Below are 25285 nucleotides of genomic sequence, written 5' to 3' on the forward strand. Positions count from 1 at the left end.
TCTATTGCAGCAAAATAGTGGTTATTTTTTAATGACTTGGCAAACGCCGACTATTTTTGAATGACCAGTCCGAAAACTGGCTAGCCCGTGCTATTTTCACATAATAATCTCTTATGTACTTTTTTTAATAATAGTGTTGTCCGAATCAATTTGCTCACATCTTAAGTATTCCACGGGAAGACCTAAATCCATCCACCTAGGTTGTCAAATTTGGCCCAAACCCAAATGATCCGCCCAACATAATATATCTTGACTCAACCCATCTCAACCCATTTAAAATTAGGCTGATTTTTAACCTGAATTGATCCATGAGTAACTTTGCCAAGATATCTAAGAATTCTTTTTTTGTTTGATATGTTATATATGACCATACAAAAGTAGAAAAAAATGTCTTATTTAGTAATTATACAATTCAAAAGAAAACAATACATATTAAGTAAAGCTTGATAAGCGTTGGACGGATTGGGCTATGACCCAAATTTTAGCCCATCTTGACCCAACCCATCTTAACCCAAGTAACTTTTGAACGGGTCAATTATTAACTCAACCAATTTTAACCCGCCCAAAATTGACCCATCCTGCCCATTTGACACCCCCTGCATCCACCATAGTATATACTGATACTCACCGGATAACTTAGTTGACTAAGAGCCCGTTTGGACATAAGAAATTTTTCCCTTTTTCCCAAAAAAAATTCACTTTTTTTTGAAATCAGCGTTTGTTCATAAAATTTCCAATTTTCACTTGAAGATGTATTTTGAAAATTTTCGAAAATTTGAAAAACTCCAAAAAGTTCATTAAATTTTCACTCAAATCATTCACAAAACTTCAAAAACAACCCAAAATTATATTCATGTCCAAACACAACTCTAAATTTCAAATACCATTTTCACTTAGAAAATTTTTTTCCCTCTATTTTGGAATTTTACAATTCTTATGTCCAAACGCCCGCTAAGACTTGTAAAAATGGAAAGAAATCACTTTGACTTTTTTCTCTACTGAAATTTGAACCCATAATATTCATTCCATCTTTATGGACGGCACATCCTTCTATGCAAAAAATACTAGTAGTAGTACGTTATAAGAGTAGAATCATTTGACATCACCCGACGTCACTCTGATCCCCTGTTCCTACTCTATTTCCCTCCTTCCAATAACATTCTAAAATTTAAGGATACACAAAAGTTCAAGAGATGTCAATGGAACTTATCCTCCACTAGTCCACTGGCACTAATCAGAATCTGAATTCTCATATTGTTCTTGACCATGTCAAATGAAATAACAATCTTGCCCCATGCTCCATATCACCCATCACTATCATTTGAATGCAGTGAGTGTATAAATTGGTTTTCTATTCAGTATGAAAACAGCAATAAAGATACACAAGTCATCGACAATGAGAATCAAAGAACTTCTTTTCGTCTTTATATTGAGGAAGTGTAATTTGGAGGTAAACTTCATAGAAGCTGGCAGTTGCGAAGGCTAACAGCTGGTTAACAGCACATTTTACTCGTATCACTGACGTAATATGGGATTAAAACTTGAACCTGATTTACTTACAAAAGTTACAGGAATGGTATGGTAACAATTATTGCAATGGGTGATTCCTTCTAAGTAGAGCTAAGGTTTGCCCCTGCTCGGATTTGCAACATTTCAGTTCTCTTACTCCTCTCCATTACATCTACGAGCCAATTCACACTTTCCTTAACTCCTAACCTGCAATCAAGCAAGCAAAAGCTTGCATTATTGAAGCTTGTTTGCAGAGCTTTTAAACCAACTTATAATATGTCAAACCTTGCTGGGAAAATGGTTTTATGCAGCGGTCTTCTATATGAATATATTACCTGGAGAAATACAGTTCTTATGTGTGATACTGATAAGAAGAAGATTACTCACCCATCATAGCCTGAAACAGCTAAAAAGGTGTAAGCTCTCTCATCGAGTTTCTTGAGATCAAGATACCGGGCAAGTTCTTCCGCTGACACAGCATCTGCAAGGTCCTGCTTTGATAAATGGATGCACATAAGCAAAAGACTGGTCGCGTCAAGCACAAAAGGATTAATGTAATCAGCCAACTATTTACTCTTCTCCCTCCAGAAAAATCGGACAGCCAGATAAGCAAAAAACAAATAAAGGAACAAGGGAGCGTCTATAGCACTGATATCGTATCCGCTAGTCAATATTTAGAATCCTTTTTCCTTTTTTGATGAAGGCACATTTAAAATAGGATCCTTTGTGACAATGATAAAACAAGAAATGAGTTCATTTTGAAACCAAAAACATCTAGTCTTTGGCAAATAAAGTATAAACATTATCAAAACCGGAGGTGATAGAAATATAATCATCATTGAAAGATGAATTAGACAAGGAAGAGACAAAAAGCTGTGCTCTGTTCAATTAATGACATACACAATAAAGAACCTCTTTTAGGTGGAAGAAACTGCTGTCTGCCTTTACCTGCTTGTTTGCTAATATCAGAAGTGGTGCTCCTTGCAGATCCTCATGCCGGAGAACCTTTTCTGCCAACCGTTGAAGTGAAAAAAAAAACCATGATGCTTACTCCCTAAAAAATCGTGAACTAGACAAAAGCTTGTAAACATGACTAACCAACAGTACATACCAAGCGCAGATTTGGAATCCTCAAAGCGTGATGGACAAGCAGCATCAACAACAAATATCACAGCATGTGCCTCTTCATAATACTTCTCCCAGATTGAGCGAAGACCAGGCTAGGAGTTTAAATGGTCTCATGTTAGTCAGAGAAACTTAGATGAATGTCTATAACTGGCAGAAAGATATAACAGTATCTTGCTTTCAAAGACATTGAGACCCCCCTAACTGCTGACTAGCTCTAGCGAGAAAACATAAGAATATTGTATAATTCCTCCATCAATTATTACAAAGATCATGCATACGATAACTGTTCTATATAAGGCAGCAATTACCAAAATACATCTAAAGTTTGGAAATACATGTGGGAAACAAGAGTAGTAGATGACCATCATATGTTACAAAATATACACCTAAAATCTTGCAACTATGATAACAAGAACATACATTTCATCATCAAACTTAAAAGTGTAAAACAGATCCCTGATGTCAAGCACTTCAACCTTGTCTTTTGTCAGACATAATACATGTATCTGATGCTGCATTAATATTTACAGATTCTTTGCAATTCTAAAATGGAAAATTTAATCATCTCAGACGTTACAGGAAGCAAAGTTCATACCTGACCTCCTAAATCCCAAAATACAAGCTTCGTATTTGATACTTCAACACGACCAATATTGAGCCCCACAGTTGGAACAATACGATCTGGTGGAAGGCCTTCCAAGTTTGAGTATTGTGACTTTAATTTCTCTAACAGTGTCTAGAAATTTAATAATAGAAAGAAGGATTAGAAAGAAATGTTTCAAGACTAGACATTGATAAATATCAGTAATGGTTAAGCATGTGACATTCGCAACCCACCCACCCCCACCCCCACTCACCCACCCACCCACCCAAAAAACAAAAAAAGAGAAAGAGAAAGAAAAAATATCATTTAAAAAAAAAGTAAATAACAAAACAAAAAAAGTGTAACTAAGCTATTCAGATTAGTGTTTACAGCACACTAATCCAGGGACAACTTTCTTTTAGTAAGTGTTAAGGACAACATTTCATCTTATAGAATAAGCTAAAATGAACTTCACTCCTATATCCATATTCCTATAATCATATTTTTTACAAGCATATGGACTAGTTGTTTTTTTCTTCTAATTTTTGCTTTTCTTGCCTCCTTTGCTTAAGACTCTACATAATCCTCATAAGTTCCACTGTAGATCTGTTGAGTGCTTGTTCACTGGTATAGCTAATTATATGCTTGCATGCATCCGTGCTACATCACTAGATGTGTGTATGTTTCTAGATACCTAAGGTTTTTTTATATTTTTCATACCCTCTTCTTCACAAAGGAAAGGATATAGACTAGTTTTTTCCTTCTAATTTTTCTTTTCTTGCTTCCTATGTTTAAGCCCTACATAATGCTAATAAGTTCCACTGTCGATCTATTGAGTTCTTGTTCACTGTATAGCTAAGGCTTACAAGAATCTGTGCTACATCACTAGATGTGTGTATGTTATTGCATTGTGTATGAAAATAACACCTAATTCCACTAGGGGGAATAAAGTCATTAAAGCCTATCAATCACAAAATAAAAAGTGGTTAAAAAAGATTATACATAAAGCTGGATTGCATAAAGTACAAGAGATATTGCATGCAATCAAAATCTTTAAAATAAAATAAAAATGAAGGAAGAAAATAGCTAATAACGTACCGTTTTCCCAGCCTTGTCAATCCCAAGAATAAGGACATGAAACTCTGTCTTGCTAAACATGTACTTATATAATCCATAAAATAATGAAAACATCTCTATCTTCTTCTGTTTCCTCTATGATTTGCGACAAACTGCAATAGGTTATATGGTGACTTGTTCTCTGGTCATCACGATGAAACCTGAAATGAAAGGACTCATTACGATCTTCATGCATAGCAAGCGAGACATCTCAAAATGGAAAAACTAAATCATTGACTAAAGTGAATGAACGTTCTTATCCTTGGGAAAGGATGTCCCATAACAATCATGATGCTCGCTCATGTCGAAATACAATTGAAGCCCCAATACCAGCCATTAGGAATTCTACTTACCCCACCGGCAACTGGAAAACCCTCAATTTGCATCTCAATATATACATTCTTGCTAATGAGTAATGGATGATATCGCGACTCCCTCTTTCTAAAGCTACCACTTAATTAACTGTAACTTCCAGTGAAGGTAGAATTATTCTCCTTCCCACCCCACCAACTGCTTATTATGCAGCCCTAAGAAACAAGGATCAACAGGAATTGGTATTACAATGCTATTGAATCCCATCTCCAGCAAAAAATAACAATGGTAGAAGAAATCATTTCTTTAAAAAAACTAAATTCACGGGAAACCTTCTTCTCTGTGAAGGATAGCAAGTCACCAAACAGAAGATCACTGATACAAAGAAAAGTTAACCAACTTGAAACTCACGTAAGTTGCTATTTCAACTGAAATGCTCTAAATAATGAACATTCAAAATGCTTTGTCTTTCTTTTCCGGTATTCATAAGTAACATTCAGATGCTCCTTTGGGTAGGGACCATTGCTAAAAAAAAAAGAAAAAAAAAAAGGCAAATCAAAAGAGGAGATGAGTTTCCAAATAATCCAAAATTGAAGGGCATAAGTTGAAGTAACCAATGCATGATCTATGATCTAAAACTAAAGGGATCAAACAGCAATTCAGCTTATTAAACACAGGTCAAGATTGGCTTGCTGCCAGCTTGTTTCATACTATTAATTGGCAAACTAATCAAGTAACATTGACCATATCCTTCTAGTGTATAAGAAAGTAGAGCGAGGCTCAAGCTCAAACAAACATCGTCTTAAGTAAATTAATGCCAAAAGGAGAAAAAAGAATTACAAGCTACTGGACGTAATATAAACAAGCTAATTCAGTGAAGACATCAATTGCCAAATATGTCGGACCAACAGTATAAGCACCTTATATCCAACATAAAGTAATAACTATCAACAACGACACGTGCTTTTACCATTACTCCATTAGCATTTCCATTGAAATACATGAAATAAAATAAAAATTAACATATAGTAAAAATTGGAACAGTATCCAGTTTTTTCAATTAACTTAGAAAAGAACTTAAGAATAAACAATTATTCACTCTCATAATTCAGAATGTAAGCCGGATTTTAAGAATATAAATCGCGAAGAAATTGCAATCCGGAATTAATACTCCAATTGAGAAAAGGGAAACCTAAAGTACCGAATTACAGCTTCCGATTCAGAATTTGAGCTCAAAATACAACAAATAACATCAATTCGTTTTTGTGATCCGATATTGTAAATCATAAATTGGAAGAAAAAAAGGTACTCAACAGTGATCGGAAAAAGGAGGAGGATAAGGAAAGAGAAACTGAAACCTGATTTAAAAGAGGAAGCGGCAGAAGTAGATGTTGCTGGTTGTTGATTCGGTGCTGCAGTGACGTTCGATTGCACCCGATATGCACGCCGGGGAAGAGAAATAGAGCGTAGAGGGAGAGAAAGAGAACTACTGAATTTTTATTTTATTTTATATGTAGATCCACCAAGTCTTAGAGAAAAAATAAATAAATAAAGAAAAAGGTTCACTTTAGCCTTATAACTTTGTTAAGTTAGTAAATTAATCATCCATGTCCCGTTAAAAATTTACGAGACAATATAAATTGAGCACGAAGTTTTAAAAAAAATATATAAATTTTTAAAAAAAATTGTATTATAAATATTTGTGGGTCGATAAACCATAGAGGGTAAAATGAGTATTTCAAATTTGAATTATTACTACTAAATATAGGTGGATAGAAAACTTTTTTTCTAGCGAGCTACTAGCCGACTTGATAAGAAATAAACTTCGAGCCTATTCAACAAAGTTTGCTCTAGAGATGAGGATAGCACAAGCTATATAAAGAGACCATTCATCATTTATAGAGCTGATGTAGACTCTTCTACAGTATTGTTTACATTGTACTGTGGAAAGTTTTTGTAGCAAATTCTTTGTATTTGAGGTAGTTAAAACACTATGACTTCCGAGAAGCTAGACAATCTTATGGCTTCAACTTAAACTAATAACTAGTCATTATACCTCATTTTTATTGACTCTTTTGCAAAGGAGCCCATAATTACATGTGGAGACTAGATTCTTTTGGTCACTATTGTCTATTGACTTTTCAGAACAAGAATTAAAGTTTAAAGAATTTGTTCCGTCGTTAATATCCATTTTTCTTGTAGTGATATAGTAACATTTTTGTTCTAGAGGTCAGTTTGACCATATTTTATCATTATGATCGATCTCTTAATAATTATGGTTACTCTAAGTTCATTTTGTAACAATTGTCATCATACATGGGCATTGTATTGTCCTAATAATGAAACCCTTAAAACAATGTATTTCAGTCATTATAATTCTAGCGTTATTTAGTAAAATATAAAATAATTTATCAAACTTTAAATCGAGATCTTTTTTGATGCCAATGAATTGAGAAGATGTTTCTTTTGCTCTTTATTTATTTTATGATTTTCTTACGAATATGCTATAGCCGGAAACCATTATGATGAGGTCGCCTTTATATGACGGTAAAATGAAAGAAAGTTGATCATCTTATGGAAAAGGAAAACGAGCAAGGAATTACTTGTGCAAAAGAAAGTACATAAACATAAAAGGCCAATAACTTGCAAATTTTGTAAAACATAACAATGTTTCCTTAGTGGTATCTTTCGAGATACATGCTAGCGGAAATATTTCAGAGATCCATTATGAGATACATGCTACTGTAAATATTTCGAGATCCATTATTTTTTTACTCAGAACTCTATATACGCAAACAAAAATTAAAAAAAAAAATATTCATAATAAATTACATTAATTCCAAATCTACTTTCTCTAAATCCTGATGCAACATATATTTTGGTTTTAATTAATCTGAATTGATGACTTAAGGAAACTGAAAGCCACCAATACCTTGTACAGGCTTACCTTGCTGTGGATTTATAGCAATCCATAACAAGGAAAGTGTAATTGCAATAAGTCCTGACCAAACAAACACAATTGTTGGTGTTTTTCTTCTTCTGCCCATTAATCCTTTAGCAAAAGGATATAAATGAGCTAACACCCAAAAAGCAAAGAAAGCTCCACCAATAAACTTTCCCCACTCTGGAACAGTTGCAAACACTGCCCTGGAAAATGCAATCACAATAGCAATAATGTTAATCATACCGATAACTATAGGCGGGATCATCAATGAAGTCCATTTGACTAAGTACAAATCGGCGTAAATGTCATTGACGTCTTCTCCAGCGGATTTAGAAGTGAGCGTAAAAGAAATTTCAATGCCAGCAATTACTTTCAGGAGACCTTGAACTACAGCAGCAAGATGTGCACTAGTTCCTGAAATGAGCCAAAATTGTTCGTTTCTCCACCAATCTTCTAGTGCAACGCCGGACCATTTCACTTCCAGGAGAGCTAACCCGATGAGACATACAGTTATAGTTAATAGAAATATGAGGAATGCGACGTTGAGATTCTGGACGATGAATTGGCCGGAGATGAGGGAGAGTGCAGGTAGAAAACAGTAGACAATTAGGAAAAGGGAAGTGAAAGGATAAATGCCAACGTTCAGGTACGCGAGACGTTGGAGGACCTTGAGTTTTCTGGATGCTAGAAATGCATTGTTTCCTGAGAAAAAGATTTCAACAGAACCTGTTGCCCAACGGAGCACTTGATGTAACCTATCTGTTAAGTTTATGGGCGCTGATCCGCGAAAGGCATCGCGCTTGGTTATGCAATAAACAGAACGCCATCCACGGTTGTGCATTCTGTATCCAGTCACCACATCTTCTGTCACTGAACCATAAATCCATCCTACTCGATCACCCCACTCCGTCTTGTCTTCATACCTGCATTAATTAATGTTTTGCCCAATTTAATTTCCAAAAGTATTTACATGTAAAAAAGTGACACAATCCCCACATCTACAAAACACGGGTGAGATGCTGGGTGTATAAGTAAACAAGTCTTAGACCCTAATGACATATTTTAAAGCCGTGCGACCTGGGCCCAAAGTGGACAATATCACTAGTGAACTGGGTTGTTACATATGGCAACTGAGTTTACCAACAACTTGGAATTAATTAAATACGAGGAGCTTACCAACAAGATATGACAGAGACTGCTTCGGCGACAGTGGTGGCATCAAGTGGTTCCCTTGGGGCTCGAAGAGCACCAGGAGGTCGGCCATACTTGACAGCAGGGTGATCAGCTATACAAGAAAGCTCACATTAGGACTGATGGATCTTGGATCAAGTTTCCCAAGCAAAACCGGGATATTGCTTAAGTTATGGTGATTGCTAAATTTGAGCCTGATTTTTTTTATTTAGCTAGGTACTAAAGCAAGTTAGAAGATGAGCACTCCTTTTCTGCCAAATTATCCCCACATACATAGGACCCTATATATAAATGGACGAGCAAGTTTAATATGGTTATGAAATTGAGAAAAATGCAAGTCATGTGTTTGATATGTACCTGGAGGCCATCAAGTGCACGCATATTTCCATCGAAAAACACAGTATTGTGATTGGCATAACGATCAGAGGGATCGATGCCTTCAAATCGTTGAGGGAATTGAATATAACATATATCTTCTCCACCTCTATCCATCATGAAACACATCCCTTCACGAATAGCTAAGCAGTTGTATATGTAGTGATCACAATCAAGGTTGAGTATGAACGGGCCATTAGACAATATAGCAGAAGCTCGCACTAGTGCGTTCATGGCACCAGCTTTTTTATTGTGATCATACCCAGGCCGCTTCTCACGTGACACATACACAAACATTGGAAGCCTTATGTCCACGTCCGAAAAATCCAAAAAGTTTTCTTCACCCCCTCCCATTAGGGGGTCACTACTTGGGGGTTTCAACATTACCTGCAAATTATATAAGGTATATATTTGCAAAATGAATGTGACAATTCTTAAAAAAAGAAGGAAAAAAAAAAACAAGTAACCATTATTTATACCTGAAGGATTCCAGGATGATCACCTTTGGCATGATCCCTACTCGGGGTGGCCCATGTTCCAGGCCAGTGAGTCCCATCAGCCATCCAAGTAGCCTTTTGAACTTTGATTATCTCTGCAGGATCAGCGCCGCTCTCTTTCATGTGCTTTAACTGCTTCATTTCCTCTCGAGCGTTAAATGCATCTGATCTCCTTCTTATTGAATCTGGCAGGCCATTTATCCTTACCTTAAATTCATCATATTCCCTTTTAACCCTTCGTCTATCTTTGACGAAATCAGATCGCTTCTTGTTCTTAGTAGGATCGCCTTTCAGGGTAAAATAGGCTTCAGGATTCCTAGGCTCAATATCATGTTTCCTGCAGAATGGTACCCATAAATCGGCGAAGCTAGCAGCTTCAGCCATTGCCTCGAAAGTCAGAAGAGCACCGCCATCGTCTGAAATGTAGCAAGCTAGCTTCTCCACGGGATAGTCAACTGCTAGAATGGATAGGATTGTATTGGCTGTGACGAGGGGTGGCTCTTTATCTGGATCAGCCGTTGACACGAATAAATCAACTCCAGGGAGATCTGACCTACCCGAAGGATTAGACGGTGATGGCATTTCAAACTTCTCGCGCAGTACCACTAGATCAGTAGAGCGGTTAACAGGTGTCACCTTAGGAATTTGATCCAAAATCCATGAAAATGCAAACCATATTTCACATATAATTGACATCAGCCATAGCCATATTGCATCCGGGTTCGGATGTCTTATTCTCCATGTCAAGAAGAAGCCCAATACCACTAGTCGAATAACAATTAGCAACCTGTACATTGCCATTAATTCACAAGAAATTAAAATGCATATCATTACTATATAACTATCCCTTGTAGCAAAATTGAAGTACATACCTATAAGGGCTAATAATGCTATGCGGTATTGGCAACTTCCTACTAAGGGGTTTCCAAGGTATTTCAGCAGATGTATCGAGCACGCCTTTTTGCATTCCATCGTCGCCATCATCTCCATCTCTATCATCAGGCCAATAAGCATTTCCATATCCATAGGTGCCCTGTGTCTCAAAGAGCCATTTGTTATGATCAAACTCTCCATTTTGATTTCTTTTCATCATAGACATATTGCCACGACTCCCTTTGGCACCTTCTGGTGCCGGTAAAGACAATGCTCCATTATTAAAATTTGGGATCTCGTCATCAATATCCCCGATCTTGTAAGGTTCTTTGCAGCCCGGGCATAGACCAGTGTCCTTTTGTGAGTCCATGTAACAATCTCTACATATTTTGAACCTAAACAATGCTCAAAAGAAATACTTATCAGCACAAGTTCTAATGGATTCAAATTATATACACTAGCAATGTAACAACTTGTTTGCATGGTTGTTTCGTATTGTATTATATCGTATTGTTCCTTTACATACAATATTTGTTTCAATTGTTACTTAAATTTTATTGTATTGTATCGTTAAATACATCGTTACGTAACGACGTTACGTAACGACGAAAAATGTAACTTTATGTAACAACCGATTTGGTGTAGTCGCATCATTATCTTACTTTTTTTTTTTCTCATCTTGCTCTTCCTTATTATTAAATATCTTATTTTATCTTTTACCTTCTTTTATATAATAATTCAACCACATTTTCTTTGTAATATTACAAGATTATTCTTCGTATTGCTGATGTATGACATCACGAAACAACGGGAAATGATACAATCTATTCAAACGTTGTATTTATCCAAAACAACATAATACAATACAATACATTATGAAACGGCATGTAACAATTATCCAAACAAGCTGTAAAGCAAATTTTAACATGTAATAGTAAGTTAGTAACTATTTTTATTAGATTACCAATTAATGTTTAATTTATTACTCCCGCCGTTTCAATTTAGAAGAGTTAATTTGACTTGACACAAAGTTTAAGAAAGAAAAACAATACTTTTGAAATATGTGGTCCTAAAAGTTTAAAGGGTAAAAGGCTTATAGGACCATAATATTTGCGTTGCTATAAAAGCTTCTCATTGAGGTTAAAGTGGGTAAAATAAAAAATTTAAAGTTAAATTATTTCTAAATATAGAAATGTGTCGTTCTTTTTAGAACGGACTAATAAAGAAAGTGTGTCATTTAAATTGAAAAGGAAGGAAAGATTTACTTATAAATATTCTTTTAAAGTGCGTGTAACTTAAACTCATTTCAAATTGGTGGAATACACTAGAACAACAACATAAAGAGCAATTAATTACCTGCATTCACAAGGGATTACATCATTTCCCCTTTCATCTTTCATGATCTTTCCATCACAAGCAGGCATCGAACAGGACGAACCCTTGGATCCAGCCATTTGAGGATGACTAACTTCGGATTCAATGACCTTATCCATGAGATGTGCACGGGTAACGCTGTTGAATCCACCGGTAAACAGCGAATTAGAAACGTATTGCTCTTCTGCCTTCGCTGCCACGGACGTGTCCATTGGCTGATTATCAGGCGTTGGCGGAATTTGAACGGTGTAGTTCATGTAATCACCTGAAAATTCCCCTGACATGTCAAGATCTTCTCTAGACAAGCTCACATATCGTCCACTCGACGTTCGTCGTGCAAATTTTACTGTTTGTCCACTTGAACTTCCCTTATTACCACCCTGAGAACCACCTGGATTTGTTCCTCCAGGGCTACGTATTGCTTTCTTAGATGGTGCCCCTGACAAACTTGCCATTTTTTTTCAATATTCTCAAAACATAACCTAGTAATTAAAACTAACTATTTTCACCAAAATGTTGATGAAAAACTTGTGAGTTAATTGGGTGGTCTTTGGCAACGGATCTTTCCTTTCTTCATGTTAGATATGGGAATCACTTTTTGCTGTTCAATGTTGTAGCTGATGACCACCCCAATAATATTTTTAGGAGAGTACTAAAAAAGAAAGAAAAGAAAGGCTGCCATTGAATTATTATTCATTTTAACTATCAATGTTACAACTTTTGATAGCTAAAACAAAGGTTTAGGATTTTTTTAATTAGTTCTCCGATTACTACGGAAAACCAATGAGAGATACGCCAAACACAGATAAACTTTCGGAAGAGCTGAGGCTTAATTTATGGAGGGTGTTAATTTGGTTGGATAGGAGAGAGTTGTGCGGAAAAATAAACGAGTGGAAAATTTGAAAAGTTGGTTGATAATTTAATAGACAATTAGTTTTATTTATTTAAAAACTTTCTTATAATTTTGAAGATGTTATAAAACAATAAAAGAAGAAGAAGATATTGCAGAGAAAAGTAAAGAGAGAGGATTCTTATTGATTTGGGATGAATTATAATGAAATAGAATCGCTCTATTTACAGGGAAAAAGTGATTTAGACACCAAGTAACAAACCCTAAAATCTCTCTACAATATAGACATTCGCCATAAATAAAATACTATTTATAACACTCCCCTTGAATGTCTATTCACAAGATAATGTGCCTCGTTAAAACCTTAACTAAAATAAAACTCAGTGGAAAAAAATTCTAGTGAAGGAACAAGAATACACATGTTTAGAAATACGTCTTTTAGTTGCCTCGTTAAAAACCTTGCAAGAAAAATTCAGTGGGACAAAACCTTGTAAGGAAAAAAGAGTACAACTAGTATTAACTCCCCCTGATGAGAGCATGAATTCACATCCTTGAGTCGCATCCCAATCTTGTACACTACCTTCTTGAAGGTTGACATCGATAAAGATTTGGTGAACGAATCAACCATATTATCACTTGAATGAATATGTTGCACCTTGAAATTATCATTCTTGTATATATGTAATGTCTTCATATAATGTCATGGAATAGCCTTTTCAACATCTCCATAGAGGTATTTCTCTATCACATTATCATGCTTATAGTTATAGCAAGATACATATGTGCATAAATTGCACTTAGGATGTGGTAATTCAGAACCAAGAATAGTATATACTTTATTAAGCGATTTAAATCCTTCAGGGATTGTCATATAAGTTAAGTCATATAAGCCATATGAATGGACTTTAGATGCATATCAAGTTTTATGTCATGCAAGACATATAAGATAGATAAAGGTGATTGCACACACCATTGACTTTATACTTTCAAGTGTTTGAACTGCAGGTCCAAAACTATACGTCTTTCATATGAAATAAATTCTATTCGAATTGTGTCTCTTTCATTTGACCAATATTTTTGTGTCTGTATTTGACAGACTTAAGATCCCCATCTATACTTAGCGTTATCATAGATATCGTCAACGAACATTTTATATTGGTTCCAACATTTTTTCATAAAGACATAACATCTCTCTTCCTTCATATTTTCAGGTATCTGAACCTCTCCTGAGATTTTATGAAGTATTATATCATGTGATCTTCTAGATCACTTGCCTCCTTTTTATGTTCATTTTGATCATTTGCTCATTTTCTTTATCAAGAATTTTATTCGAAGCCGATTTTTCTATACGCTTTAAGCGTACCATAGACTTTGTCATTCTAGGACTTATTCTAATATGAGCATTTGCAATGAGAATATAGTTACTTTCATTGGTCAGCAAATGTGTCTGGCATGTTTTATAATATATTGCAGATGAATTATCTTTTTATGAACTTCAAGTTCATATTGTTTTATTCGAGGATCTAGATATACAAATGATAATTCATTCTACATAATTTTTTCTCAATTGTTTATCATGTCTCCCCCTCATGTTAGAAAAACTAACTTGCTTCCTCAACTTTGGAAACCTACCTTTATGTGTTATAGTGTTAATCAAAATATACACTGCACATCAATAATAATAAGATGTGATTAATTGATTCCTGACCCTGAACCACTCGTGAGGGAAGAATGTAATATACTTCCGTATAGAACCTATATCAAACTGATATGGATAACTTTGTTCTCATAAGCAATAATTTAGCTATTAAGTGGAGGAACTCAATAAATTATTTTGCTAAATCAAATGTGATGTAACCAACTTATCAAGATAAACTGTCTTGAATAGAAAATCTGAAAATTATACTCTAAATTAAATTATTGAGCCAAGTTACCTCGCAAATATCGGGTTGCATGTTAATAATAATCGCATATGTAACCATATCATATATGCATCTTATGTGGTATACATGGCAGGTGAATGGGCCCATATTCACCTTTGATGTTTCCAGCATTCATGGGATTCAATCCCAATTTTAGTTTGTCTATTAATTAATGAGAAGAAACAGCATAAGAGAATTCGTAAAGAACTTTCTAATTCTTTAATATTTACTCATGTGAATTCTCTTTTATTTTTTCACATCATACTTAAATTAACATGGCTAAACTAATTATGCCAACTGGATAAATTATCAATATTGATAAACTTCAGGTTTACACCATGACGTGTGCAATTATCAATAAACTCCAAGTTTATTATGATATGAGTTTTTATATCAATAAAGTTTTACTTTATTGTGGCATTCTTTTATTTGTGTAGTACAAACTAGAGAATAAAGCGGGTAACTTTTTACATACATATTATCCCGCTACAAGTTGTAGTAATAAAAGATATTAAATCTTTCCTTTATTTATTGTCTCAATATAATCAACCGCTTTTGCAAATACTTTAGAAACTCAGTAAGTTTCTTTGAGACTTACTACAACACGATGCCTTATTGATAACAATTTTAATCCTCCAAAATAGTAATAATTGACTCTTCCAGAGCTCTCAATTAATTTTGTACTATCACATATTCATCAACATTCATATGTTGAATATCTCTTTAAAGGAGAAAGTTATACCACTATGGTCATGATCATGGTCAAAATCATTATAGGCAAGATATGTTGCTTCTATTACTTTTACCTTGTAATAATCACGTTGCCTTAATATTTTGGTATAATCACTATAGGTACATGATCAATGACCATTCATGCCATAATAATGAAATTATTTTTTTATTTTATCTCAAACCTCTTTCTAGAGGTTAGTGTGGTATATTCACTACCACTAACACATTCATATTCTTCCAAGAATAAATATGTATTCATAAATCATATGTTATCACATTCACATCATGAATTGACCATAATCATCTATATGTGCTTTACAAAATTTTATGTCAAATCGATGACAAACATTACTTTCATTGAGTGAAGGATTATTTTAAAAATCCTTGTTGTTCTCATTACCACAATGATGACGATTATAATTTAGTCTATTGCCACGTCCACATCCATTGATACCATCACGGTAATAATTTTATCTTCTTTCAGACTTATTACATATTGCTACCACATTCTCTTAAGGGAATGAGAATGAAGCAAATTCAATGGGACGGGTGTCCACAAGACCACTTCTTGTGCTCATAATTATACATGAATTTGATCATGGCAAGACATAAAAATTTTACCACTTCGGGTGGTTATAATTTCTCACTAACTCCATTAGAGTTATAATTAAAATTTATTGTCGTTGCTTATATTTAAAATCAAATTATAGAATGTCAAGAATTTAAAAGAGAAAAATAAGGTAAAATACTTATTTTAAATCTAGAATTAATTCCTGAAGAAAGTTCATGGAACAATTGACAATCAGTATACTCAATATTATGTACAAGTTGAGCATCATGCACGTACCCCAAAGCCTCTACTCAATTGGTTGGAATCTCGTGCTGATAACGTGTTATAAAACAATAAAAGAAGAAGAAGATATTTGAGAGAAAAGTAGAGAGAGAGAGAGAGAGAGAGAGAGAGAGAGAGAGAGAGAATATATTCTTATTGATTTGATATGAATTATAATGGAATAAAATCCCTCTGTTTATAGGGAAAAAGTGACTTAGCCACCAAGTAATAAATCTTAAAACCTTTCTAAAATATAGGCATTCACCATAAATAAAATACTATTTATAACATGAAGATCAATAAATTGAATTTTTACTTTGAAATGGACTGAATCACCTATTATATCCTTGGTAATTAAGCAAGAGAATTAATCAATATCCAACGAGTTGGCATACCTCTTAGCGGTCCCTAAAATTAATCTATAGTTCTCAAATTTTGAGTAAAAATTACAACAACTAATCTATACTTAAAAAAAACACTGTCAATATGATAAAAGAGAAACAAAAAGAAGGATTAAAGATTGAAAGAAAAGAAAAAAATGCAAAGAATATAATGTACCGTGCTTCAAGTTCTTGTTTTTTCACTGTATATACCAGATGGACCAACGTAGAATTAATGATGACGTCACATTTGGAGAAACGCGTAGCAATCACGAGTAAGCATAAGAAGACACGTATAAGCATGTGTTTGTATACGCTTGAAATGAAAAATGATTAATACTATTAGGGCAAAAGAGCAGCCCGGTGCACAAAATATTCTGCATTGACGCATAATTCGAAAAAGGGCTCACCTTAAGGGTGCGATGTAGACAACCTACTCTAACGAAAGATTAAATAAAACTTGTATACACTATAATTTAAATAAAGTACTATATGTGTTATTGGTTCAAGATATTGTATTGGATGTTTTATGTCAAAGGCGAATCCAAGATTTAAGCGTTGCGAACTCAATATTTAAAGTTCTAATTTTTGAATCCATCGCACTGTTAAAATTATGAGTTTGTATTTACTATTTATTATAATTTTAGTTAATTTTTATACATAAAGTTTATGCTCCGCACTGAAGATACTAGATTCAAATGAACACGATGTTGTAATGTTGTATTCGCCTCTGTTTCATGGTAATAGAACAACTGCACGTAATAACTATTACGCGGCGCCTTCCTAAGATTCCTTGAAAGGGTGACGTAAGGCTAAGCAGCTGATGTCAGTGCAGTATGCCAACTAAGGTCCACTCCGTACGCTAGATGAGATTGTCAGTGCCGTACGGGAAAACCAATGTCAAGAGCAATTGAGAGAACAGGAATGAGAATTGAGAATGAAAGAAAGCTTGATTACATTAATGAAAGCTATTACAGAAAAGCAACACGGTGTCGAGGGGGAGAGACACCAGTACAGAGAATTATTTGCTTGCTAGAAAGTTTGATTGCTTGATCCCACTCTAATAGTGCTTAAAAAAAGTAAACCAAAGTTGCAGGACTTGACCTACCTAAGTTAGAGAGACATAATGGAAATACATGAAACAAAACTACTCTATATTTATAATGAAAAGGACTTAGATTCCTACAAAGTAGAAGCCAGTCCGTTGGCAGCAACATTGTCTTTAGCATCAGGGTCTGCGCGCGGGGCATTGTTGGCATCTGCCTGGGGCTGGGCGTTGGCGAGGGCTATCGGTGGAGTGAGCATTCTTGTTACTTGGCGCGGCCAAGACCACGCAGTCGACCATGGCGCTAGGTATTAGGAGGCTTTCCAGGATGCCATGGGGCACGTCCAAGGGGTCATGGGGCATGGATGAAAAGCCGCCCATAACATTCTCCCCCACCTGAGTTGGCGACATCCTCGGCACCTTACTTGCAAGATAATCATCGACCAGGCTCTTGTAGGCTTTGAGGTTTGTTCCTCTCTCCCAAGTATTCTCTTCTACATCACAACCCTGCCATTTCACCAAGAACTCTTGGTGATATTTCCTTGATTCCCAGTTGAATTAGGGCCTCGAATACTAGGTATTGTGAGTTGGCTCCGTGAAGGATCCTCCATGTCTTCCCGAAAAGATTTCAGAAGACTGACATGGAAGACTGGATGAATCTTCCACCAGACTGGGGTATCCACCCGGTATGCAACTTTCCTAATGCGCTTCTCAATGGAAAAAGGTCCAATGTATTTTTGCAATAGACGAGGGCCATTGTCACGCCCCAAACTTGGGAAGCGCGATCGGCGCTCAACTGAGTGAACCCGGTCAAGCAAGCTTGTTAGATACTTTCTACTCAGCCCACCCATGATCAAGAGAAGACATAGTTTCATTAATTAGACAGTAGGAAGATCATGTATACAATACTAAATCATTTCATTAGTTACATCAATTTTAAGTCTCAAAATACACACATTCTTATGGTTTGAGTGGACCAAGTGATCAAAACACAACATAACTTGTTCGACTTATCTAGCACCTATGTACAACCCACATTGTGTCTACGGAGCCTCTAAAAGATATAAAAGAGTGTTATGATAGTGTCGATAACAAGGTTCCGGCTATACCTCAAAAAGTGTTAATAATATGAGCAAAAGATACAATACATGACCCTGGGATGAAGTGGGACTCACCAAGTCTGGTGGGAAGAGGAGGTACCACTATTGCTAATCAACACTGCCTGCTATGGAACCACCTGCATCTATTTAGAGATTCAGCGCCCCCGGCAAAATGGACGTTAGTACTGTCGAATAGTACTAGTATGTAAAACTAAACACCATCTAAATAGAATGAATAATAACATAAAGGGGGGACAGTCATGAATTCAATAAGAGCTTCAAACAATACTAAAACATCAAGTTAAGAACCACATAAGTTTTCAAGTCAATTTCCATGTTATCAGGTTGGGTGATCTTTAGTGCCGATATACCACAATTCATAATACCACGGTATTCTTACACGGAGTCCGATCACGACCCAATCGGCTAGGTCATCTCATTTGAGACATCAACCATAACCATAATCTCAATTATAATTTCAAGCACAGTCACCACTATGTGTGCGGCATGGCATTCGATCACGGTCAGATCGGCTAGGCCGTCTCACCCGAGACATTACCTTTTTCAATCAATCATCTCACTTCATACCTCTTTCACCTCTTTTCAATTCATTGGCACAAATGGCCACAATTATAAAGTCATTCTTGGCACTTGGCCGTATTTCATAATTTCAGTTTTCCTTTCCACATTCAAACATCATTATCATCATCAACAACAATAAGGCTTTCCATTCAAGACATTAAATACACATATGAGCAATTAGGGAATCTTAGGCGCATAGAGGCTTTTCATACAATTTGGCATAACATTCTTTATTCGATCTTGACTTGAAGTCTTAACATTGTTAACACATATTCCATATTTTGAACACATCGTCAAATGATAAGATGACATGATGAAGCATTTAGAATATATATATTGAACATATATCCTTCAACGCAAGCACATTCGGAATATCCAATTCTATAATGATCAATTTGGGACTTACACAAATCACACGAACACCGTGGGATTCAATTCTAAGAAGAAAAGGGTTTAGCCAACATACCTCAATTGAGCTTCCTTTAAACTCTAAAATATTCCGGAATTCTTAGCAACTTTAATCTATTTTAGAAATATAACAAATTGAATTAAAATTAGGAAGATGATCGTGGTTTTAGCTTATTTGAGCATTTTATCAAACACTAGGTGTGCATTAAGGTTTCAAAGTCCTTTTATGGAGAATTCCATCATCCCACAACCCATTCTTTATCATTTTTATCTCAACAATCTTCCTACACCCCTTGATAACACATGCATGTAACATAAATAACTCCCATACCCAAGAATTGTCTTGCTAATTACCCAATTCTAGGCAAAACTCGAAATAGAGGGTTAGGGTGTAGAATCTTACCTCTAGGATGAAGACCTTGTGAGTTTTCCTTGTTAATATTCCAAGATTTGAGCAAAGATTGATGAAAATTAGCCTAGGGTTTCCTCTCTCTCTAAAACACTCTCCCTTCTCTCTAAAACTTCAGAATTTTTGCTCAAAAATGGTCCTTTGCGTGTACTTGACGAAGTAGGGTCGGGGTTATAAAAATCCAAAAATGAAGCTCCGGAACAGGGTATACGGTTGCATATGCGACCGCAGAATGGATACGCGGTTCGCATATCGGCCACACAATTTGGTGCCCAAAACTGGGGAAGAATCTACCTGGGTCTGCGGTAGTTATGCGGCCCGCAGACCTATTCTGCGGTCGCATAATGCACCGCAGAACTGGTCTACGGTAGCATAATGCACCACAGACTTTCGCCCAAACTGCCTCGCCCTTGTTTCATTCTGCGACCATTATTCGGTCCACAGAGTGATTCTACGGCCGCATAGCGGGCCGCAGAAATGCATTTTTCTGCCCAAATATTTCCTTCACTTTTCAGTGCATTGTTCACCCCAAAAAGTCCGATCCACGTAAGCGCAGTTCGGCACTATGAGACATTATTTTTCCTTTGCGAAATTTTATGGGGCCTTACAGTCATGGACCCTTGCAAACAAGTATCGCTTTAGAATTTTCACCATCACTTTGTCTCCTACTTGGTATTCAACAAAGCGACAATTTTGATCAGCATGCTTCTTCATCCGCTTTTGGGCTTTGACCAGATTTCTTCACAATATCTCAAAATTTCGCTTTCATTCCTTCGAGAATCTAGCAGTTCGAGGAGATTTTTGACATGTTTAGGGCATTCACAATGTGTGGGAGTAGCGGTTGCTGTCCGGTAACAATTTCAAAAGCGCTTTTGTTTGTACTAGAGCTCTTTTGTAAATTGAAACACAGTTGAGCAGCATCCAGAAGTTTCACCAATTCTTCTGTGATCCGGTAACAAAATGGTGGAGATATTCCTCCAGCATGCCATTGAACCGCTCCATCTAGCCATCATATTGCGGATGAAAACTTGAACTATGGCTCAATTTGGACCCAAGGCACTTAAAGAGCTGAGTCCAAAAGTTGCTAGTGAAGCGAGAGTCATGATCACTAATGATGTCTTTAGGCAGACCCCGATATTTGACAACATGAGAGAAGAAGAGTTGAGATGTATCTTCTGCTGATATATATTGTGTGGCAGCTATAAATGTATCATACTCGGAAAACTGATCTACCACAACTAAGATAGTTGTGAGATCTCCAACCTTGGGCAGCCCGGTGATGAAATCCAATGAAACGCTTTCCCAAGGTCTCTTTGGAACAAGCAATGGCTCCAAAAGGCCTGCTTATGTCAAAGCGGTCTGACTTGTCTTTCTGGCATACTAAGCAAGTCTTCACATACTGAGCAACATCATTAGCCATTTGAGGCCAATAATAAGTACGGCGCAACAACGCCATGGTACGCTCTTCACCTGGATGGCCAGCCCATAATGTATCATGGCATTCCATCATAAGAGTCCTTTCCAGATCTCCTCCTTTAGGAACATAAATTCAGTTTCCTTTCACCTTCAGCAACCTATCTTCCATGTAGAACTGGCTAGTCTTGCCATGTCCTACCAAATCAACCAAATACTATGCAGCAGGATCCTTTGGGAGTAGATCTTGTATCTGGTCTCTTATAGTGGTGGCCACTTCGCTCCCCCTTAGGGTGGCGAGTAGGCACACCGATGCTAAGTCGATCCTTCGACTGAGCGCATCAGCAACTTGGTTGGTCTTCCCCCTTCGTTACTCCAGGTTGAAGTGAAATTCCATTAGGAGTTCCTGCCACCTAGCCTGTCGGACATTCAGCTTTGGCTGGGTCATGAAATGGCTAATAGTTGTGTTGTATGTCTTGACCACGAACGGGGTTCTCAGCAGATAGTGCCTCCAAAGGCGTAAGCAATGGACGACAGCCAATAATTCTTTTTCGTGGGTGGCATAGCGTCGTTCTGCATCCTTAAACTTCTGGCTCTCGTACGCCACTAGATGCCCATCTTGTAGTAAGACTCCACCCAGAGCATAGTCAGAGGCATCCGTTTGTACTTCGAATAGCTTGGCCAAATCAGGAAGGGCCAAGACGGGGCTACTAGACATAGTCGCTTTCAATGCGCTGAAAGCCTCTGCTCGCTTGGGACCCCAATCCTAAGGCATGACCTTCTTCAAGAGTTCTATTAACGACAATGCAATGAAAGGGTATAAAAGTTGCATAGGCCAAGGAACGCCCTCAATGCATGGATATACTTAGGCGGAGGCCAATCTGTGACAGCCTGAATCTTCTGTTGGTCTATCTTTATCCGCCCTTCCTTGATGACATGTCCGAGGAAGTCAATCTATTTTTGGGTGAATGCGCACTTGGACAGCTTTGCATATAGTTCATGTTCCCGCAGTCGGGCTAGGACCTTCCGCAGGTGCTCCAAGTGTTCCTCCAATATTTTGATATATATCATATTGTCATCCAAGTAGACTACTATGAACTCGTCAATGTACTCTCGGAAGACTTGGTTCATCAAAGTGCAAAATGTAGCTGACCATTAGTCAAGCCGAATGGCATGACTAGGAAGTCGTACGACCCATATCTTGTCATACAGGTCATCTTGTGTTCATCTCCTTCAGCAATTCGGACTTGCCAGTAACCTGTCTTCAGGTCTATTTTGGTGAACACTGTGGCACCACCCAACCTATCGAACAATTCTTCCATGAGCGGGATAGGGTACTTGTTCTTCATGGTGATTTTGTTTAGGGCCCGATAATCCACACAGAGTCGTAGGGTGCCATCATGTTTCTTTTGGAATAGCACAGGGGACCCATAAGAGGACTTGGAGCGCACAATGATCACCATGTCTAGCATTTTCATCAAATGTCTCTGAAGCTCGGTGAGCTCAGGTTGTGATATTCTGTAAGGCGCTTGGGCGGGTGGCTTCGCACCCGGCACCAACTCAATCTCATGGTCCATAGTGTGCCTAGGCGGGAGTCGTTTTGGCATATCGTGTGGTATGACATCTTCAAACTCTAGTAGCAACTCCTTCACGGGTGCGTGAATGGGACCCGATGAGCGTTCTATATCTTCAATACATAGGGTAGCTAGGAACGTGGGTTCATGTCTTTTGACTCTCTTCTTCAACTGCAAGGCCGAGATGTTCTCAGCGGCCATCTTTATGGTTGTGCATGGAATAATACAGGGCTTGGCTCCGTTTGCTCCCATCATCAGTAACACGTTGGCATAAGGTACTGGAATGGTGTTGGTTTGCCTCATAAATTCCAACCCAACTATCATCTCGAAGTCATCTATGATCACCACGCGCAAGTTGACTTTTCCTTCATAAGGGCCAAGCTTCACTTGCACTCCTTTGGCTATTCCACCCACCAGCTGAGGTGGTGAGTTAATAGCCTTGACACGACCTCTGCCCTTTCTCACAACTAGACCAAGGTGTTCTACCTGAGTTGAGGCTAAGTAGTTGTGAGTAGCACCCGTGTCTATCATCGCCCGAATGGGCTTGCCATTAATTTTCATCTCGACGAACATTAAGGTCTTCCCTTGGTTAAAAGAAGGCCATTCATCTGCCTTCTTTTTCCCTTTCTTGGTCGTTGGGCATGGGTTACGGATACCAGCACTGGTTCCCGCTAAGGCCTCAGAAATAGAACAAACAAGTGTGTTAAAGGCACTTATTGGTTCGGTCTAGTCAGCATCATATGTGTCGTCATCCATCCCATCATCAAAAGTTTGATGGGCATTCATCTATGCATGTGGGTATTCATTGTTCCAATGTGGCCTACCGCAATGACGGTATCCTGAAGGGGGCTTTCTCCCCCGATCGTTGTTTTTTGATGCAGCACTATTGTTGCCTGAGGAAGGAGCCTTAGATTTGGTTGCACTTCGATCTCCCCCATTTCTGCTAGTGCCACCATTGCTAGGCTGGCCCTCTTTGTATCCCGCTCGGACAGGCGGTTGAGGCCTATTCTTCCGAGCTTCCACTTGATAGTCCCCAAGGCATTCCGCTTCTTGGATCGCCTTGGGTAAGATGTCTACCATTTGTCTTTGCAGCTCCATACGAGCACAAGGTTTCAAACCTTCAAGGAATGCGAAGAGTTTTCTTTGTCTCCTATATCCCGTATGTTTAGCAAGAGCGCAAAGAATTCCCGCACGTAATCCCGCACTAACTTGGTCTGGAAGAGCTACCGTAGCTTTCTCCGTGCATTGTACTCAACATTTTCGGGGAAGAACTGTAGGCGTATGGCTGCCTTTAGTTCTGCCATGTCTCGAGAATATCTTCACCGGCCCTGATGGCTTCGTATTTCACCCACCACCAGAGTTTAGCATCACCCTGAAGATACATGGCAGCAGTTGCTACCTTTTTTGCTTCTTATAACTCCCCCACGACATCAAAGTATTGTTCTATGTCGAAGATGAAGTTCTCCACTTCTTTGGCATTCTTAGCTCCATTGTATGGTTTTGGATCAGGAATCTTCAGCTTTTGTGGCACAGGGGCGAGGTTCACAACACCCCCGATCTGGTTTCCGCCTCCTCGAAGTAGGCCTTGTAGTGTAGCATTGACAATATTGAGCTGGCCTGTCAAGTTGTCTATAGTTTGCTACATGGCAGTCACCATGTCTGCCTCTTGTGCCATGTAGTCTAAATCTTCGGTACGCTCCTTTTAGAGGCCCTCAAATTTACCAAAACTTGTGGCTGCCTATGTGGCTGCCGTTTGCCGGTCTCCCTCGGAGTCGCGACTGATGTTCGCAGTGTCACCTTCGGCCTGCCGCATCCTGCGGTCCAAGTCGTCCAACCTTGGCACTAGGTTGGTTCTTATATCAGGCATCGTATCCACGATGGGTCGTAATACATCAACTGTCTCTTCAAGGGCCGCAATACGGTCCCTATGATTCACCATGGTCAAAAATGGTGGTAATGGCAATGTGTTCCCTCGTCCGATGTCGAGCCTAGGCTCTGATACCAACTGTTACGCGACACCTTCCTGAGATTCCTTAAAAGGGCGACGTAAGGCTAAGAAATCGATGTGAGTGCAATTACTATCTACTAACTGAGGTCCCCTCCGTACGCTAGACGAGATTGTCAGTGTCGTACGGA

General features: G+C 37.6%; 1 protein-coding gene and 1 pseudogene across 2 annotated transcripts; both read right to left on the reverse strand.

The window, feature by feature from the left end:
* Nucleotides 1-1403: 1403 nt before the first annotated feature.
* On the reverse strand, nt 1404-6147 carry LOC107832499 (uncharacterized). 2 transcript variants are annotated; one of them, XM_016660362.2, is made up of 8 exons: nt 6007-6147; nt 5060-5173; nt 4319-4497; nt 3233-3373; nt 2621-2729; nt 2458-2519; nt 1897-2000; nt 1404-1716 (listed from the first exon to the last, which is right to left on the reverse strand). In XM_016660362.2, exons 3-8 carry the CDS (start codon nt 4409-4411, stop codon nt 1611-1613), a joined length of 615 nt encoding a protein of 204 aa, XP_016515848.1. In that variant the 5' UTR covers nt 4412-4497; nt 5060-5173; nt 6007-6147; the 3' UTR covers nt 1404-1610. The 2 variants fall into 2 exon arrangements, with proteins under 2 accessions (XP_016515848.1, XP_016515842.1); XM_016660356.2 differs by lacking the exon at nt 5060-5173 and having other exon boundaries at nt 6007-6143.
* Nucleotides 6148-7393: 1246 nt separating this feature from the next.
* LOC107832491 (cellulose synthase-like protein D4) lies at nt 7394-12656 on the reverse strand (annotated as a pseudogene).
* Nucleotides 12657-25285: the final 12629 nt, after the last annotated feature.

The sequence above is a fragment of the Nicotiana tabacum genome, chromosome 24 (genome assembly GCF_000715075.1).
Source record: "Nicotiana tabacum cultivar K326 chromosome 24, ASM71507v2, whole genome shotgun sequence".
NCBI lineage: Eukaryota > Viridiplantae > Streptophyta > Magnoliopsida > Solanales > Solanaceae > Nicotiana > Nicotiana tabacum.